Below are 4340 nucleotides of genomic sequence, written 5' to 3'. Positions count from 1 at the left end.
AATGAAGGTCCTCGCTGCAAAATGTTGAAAAAACGGTGTTGTTTGAGTGTCAAAATGGGGTATAAATTTGGTGGTTATTGGATGGAAAATGCTTAAATTTTGCTTATTTCTTGAAAAAACTTAAAAAATTAGTAGTTTTGTTTTTTTCTCCAAAATTAAAACAGCATATCTTAAGGTTACAACCACGAATGAGTTCACTTTTATTTAATCAACCTGAGGTCAAAATAATGGGTATAAAAGTGATACAGGAACTAATATAATAGTCAAAATTAAATAGTTCACTTGAAAGAAAGAATACCAAAGATAAAAAGGGGAACAGTAAACTAAGGCCTAAATACTTGTATACCTTCGACGAAGGCCATCGAGGTCTACGTGGCCACAATTTTTTTTCATGCACACCATCCTGGCCATTCGTGGTCGTGCTCCCTCGTGTTGCCGACAACGAACATAAACGGCCAATCACATCTCGTTTTCCTTTCTTGACCACTCAACCGTAAAATTTTAATTTTTTTTAATCTAAAAGCATTACCTATATATAAACACATCAATTTAACAACCTATTCACTTTAAAAAACCATGACTCTCAAAATACATAGTTGGTCGGAAGAGGAAGAAGAAAAGTTAGTAACGACATGAGAGACGGTTCTAAAAGACTCAGATAGTCGAACTTTCAGGGATTTTTGGGTTATAGTTGGAAACGTTTTCCATGATTTAATGTGTTGTTACAGTCGTAATCTTGATGCAATATGTTCTAAGTTTCGCTTTATGAGGGTAACATGTCGCGAGTTCAACGGATTTATAACTATGTTATAAACAACACACACGAAGATAATCCGGTTGCTGTGGCTATACATCAATATGCAAAAATAAACCACGTTTAAACACCTTAAAACTTAGCAAAAATTTAAAGAGACCCTATGGCAGGATAATAAAAAAATGGGGTTTAGAAACTAGTTTAAGTTGTTTTTGTGTTTGCATTTTAACGTTTTTTTCTATTTTATTTTAGTTTTTTTTTTTTTTTAAAATTATGTAATGTTTTTTTAGTTGAATAAAAAACTAGTTTAAAAAGTATGTTTTTATTGTATTTAGATTTTGTATATATTTTTTTAATTAAATTTAATTAAGAAAAATAGGCAGAATAATGTGGTAGTGGCTGATATTCCAAAGGCTTAGTGATAATTAATGGCAATGATGTGACACCAATGACCCACCAGTATCATGTTTGTGGTGTGTAACGACCCCTTTTTCTAATAATGTTAGCATGTATTGGGGTACATTCAAATTAAGTTAACGAAGCATTTGAAACCCTCTAATTATATACTAAACCGGCACTATATTCATTAACTCACTAAAAATAAAAGAGTCACAAAAGTCATGCATGAACTTTTCTATATATACCAATCATAAAAAATAATGTTACCTACTTAATTAATTAAATTAGTATTTCGAAATAGAATTGAACCGAAAAAGAAATAAAAAAAGATTAACATTTTAACGACTTAAGCATGTACAGGTATCGAATTTGAGCTCATAGCCACACAACATTTCAAACGATCCAGTATCATGTTTTTGGTGATGAGTCCGGAGTGAAGAGTGAGTGGAAGCCCTTCCCTCACACATTCATCGTATTTCTCCAAAGCCTGAACGATCTCTGTGAAATCTGGTCGCTTTGATGGTTCTGCTGCCCAACATCGCTTGATCAGGTGTGCAAGGGCCGGTTGGCAGCTTGCAGGGAGTGGTGGTCGTTCATTCTGTCAAATGCATGCCCAAATAAAAGAGCAAGAAAGTGATCAATTAATTCTTCCAAAAACAAGATGAAGATCTAATTAATTAATTTGTAGTTGTGGTATGTAATTTAATTTATAAGGCTAACCTTTTCGGCTACAGCAAATGCAGCTTGTACAGGAGTCATCCCTTGAAACGGGAGCAAAGCAGTTATGAGCTCCCATAATACGATCCCAAAGCTATACACATCAACTTTTCGAGTATAAGCTTTCTCCTTCACCATTTCAGGAGCCATCCAACGATAAGTCCCCATATTTCCTTTTGATTCTTGTGTTTGTGTCTCAAGGCATGAGGTCCCAAAATCAGCCACCTTCACTCTCATTTCGTCGTTAAGGAGCAGGTTGTTTGACTTTAGGTCTCGATGAACTACCCCTTGAGAATGAAGATACTCCATTCCCCTTGATATGTCTAGGGCAAGCCTCAATACAGTCTCCGTTGAGAGCGAGTATGGTTCTTTCTTGTTTAAGTACATCCTTAGTGTCCCTTGTGACATGTACTCCATTATGATACAATATACTGGAGGCTTTTTACAAGCTGCGATGAACTGTAGAGAAAGAACGGGCAATCGTTACAAGCTGCACACAAAACTTTGGAGATCACCAACTTAACGACATTCATAACTGGTATCAATTAAGGGATGAAATGAAGTATGTATTTTATATATGTACCCAATTAACGTTCTTCAATTCTTTCAAATACTTATTATTCGTTTAATTGAAATAATAAAGTTTCAATCTTTGCAAGATAAATATACTTTCCATGGTTTCAATCCTTTATTTTGATTCTTTCATAGATATAACGAGATGAACATGTTCAAACCCGTGACTCTAAAAATGATATAGTCAAATATATATGTGGACAATTTAATTGGATTAGACTCCTATAGTCACGAACATATATAACCATCAATTTTAATTTGTGTGAAACAAACTAATTAGTCGGGTATCTATAAACCGAACCAAACTAGGGTATTCGAACTCGATATGGTTAATTTCATGGGTTTGTGTCTTTTAACTTAATTACGTTCCTAAGACAATCTTGTTGTGGATTTGCACGTGTACATATATTGTTTTAAAAAACACGGATCATTGTTCGGTGTGAACATTGAACCATAATATAGCATCGATGTTTCAAACTTGTTAGAGAATGATAATTATGGATGATTGTAAATTGTAAACAACTCAGTTAGGGTTATAGAAGATTTGGAAAACCAGCCTAAAGTATTTACCTGCACTATGTTGGGATGATAGAGTCTAGAAAGCAAAGAAACTTCTGATTTGAACTGTTGTTCAAGCATGATTCTTGTTTCTTCTTTATGAGTTGGGATCCTCACCATTTTCACAGCCACAGCTCTTTGCTTGTAAATCCCTCTGTAAATCCTACTATGAGCACCAGAAGCAAACTTATTGCCAATGAATAGCTGTGAAAGATCAGCTGTCCATTCTTCTTGATCTTCCTTAGCCACTTCCCATGTCTCCACGTTTTCCGAATCCAAAATCATTGACCATGATTCAAGACTGTCAAATCTTTTTCTCTCCATGTTTTCCATCTCAGTTTTCCACGGGGATTTTGATGAAGAAGATGGGTATGAAATGGGTTTCTCCTTTTTCTTGAATCTAAAAGGATTGAAACAAGAAATACCCATTGCAAAAAGAAAAACAAAAGAAAAAACAAAAAAAGTCTTTTCGTCCCAAACTAGTTGGAGTAGGCTAAAAACGAACCTGATTCGTGATTACAGTGACTTTTCTCATGAACAACAAAATTAAGAAAAGCAAATAAGGGGTCTTTCTGTGTGATCAAGTGGGGATGTGGATTGAATTTTGAGGGAATGCATGGTGAAATTCAAAAACGAAGACATGGGTATTGCACAAAAATGTGGAGATGAGATGGAAACGGAATTTCTTCGATGGACAAAAACAATGAAAGATGAAGGGAGAAACCATCATCAAAACTTGAATAAGAGGGAGAAGAAGCCTATAAAATGATGGTTTCTTTTCCCATTTAACAAAAGGAACATTGTTTTCAGAAAAGTACCTGCAATAAAGGAAAAGGAGAAGAGCTCATGAAACCCTAATGAATATATAGGTAAAAGGAAAAGGAAATATTCACAAGGGTTTTGTAGGGTTTATAGTCCGGAAAAAGAAATATCACACATAACTTAAACGGGACTTTATAAATGCATTCATAGTTGTAACGTACAAACATCTTATAATACTGTTAACTGTTTCTAACCATGGAAAGACTCGTCACGTCGGCTCCGTTTCTTAATTTATACATTCATTTTCTTTTGCAGGTCCCACAAAAATTGCAAGTAAATAAACAGACAAAGACCCATTGAACTTTCTCAAGAAAGCCTATACGTACGTCTTATGTTAAACTTCATGATTAGTGTTAGTCAGTGATTCATCTGGTATATATGGTACAGATAAACTACAATATCACCGTTTTCTTGATAGGATTAGAGGTTCAAAAGTTTTAATCGTAGGAAGATTAAAGAGATGACTTTTGTTTGTGGGATGCCCATGTAACTTTATGAGTAGATTATCATGATGGTC

At 34.5% G+C, this 4340-nt stretch overlaps 1 protein-coding gene across 1 annotated transcript; it reads right to left on the bottom strand.

Moving 5' to 3' along the window:
- Window positions 1-1362: 1362 nt before the first annotated feature.
- On the bottom strand, window positions 1363-3950 carry LOC111890954 (serine/threonine/tyrosine-protein kinase HT1). Its single transcript, XM_023887030.3, has 3 exons — window positions 3014-3950; window positions 1874-2329; window positions 1363-1751 (listed from the first exon to the last, which is right to left on the bottom strand). The coding sequence occupies exons 1-3, from the start codon at window positions 3428-3430 to the stop codon at window positions 1500-1502; spliced, it is 1125 nt and encodes a 374-aa protein (XP_023742798.1). The 5' UTR covers window positions 3431-3950; the 3' UTR covers window positions 1363-1499.
- Window positions 3951-4340: the final 390 nt, after the last annotated feature.

The sequence above is a fragment of the Lactuca sativa genome, chromosome 7, assembly GCF_002870075.4.
Source record: "Lactuca sativa cultivar Salinas chromosome 7, Lsat_Salinas_v11, whole genome shotgun sequence".
Taxonomy (NCBI): Eukaryota; Viridiplantae; Streptophyta; class Magnoliopsida; order Asterales; family Asteraceae; genus Lactuca; species Lactuca sativa.
Note: the sequence above shows the minus strand (reverse complement) of the source record. Positions and strands in the feature narration are given on the sequence as shown.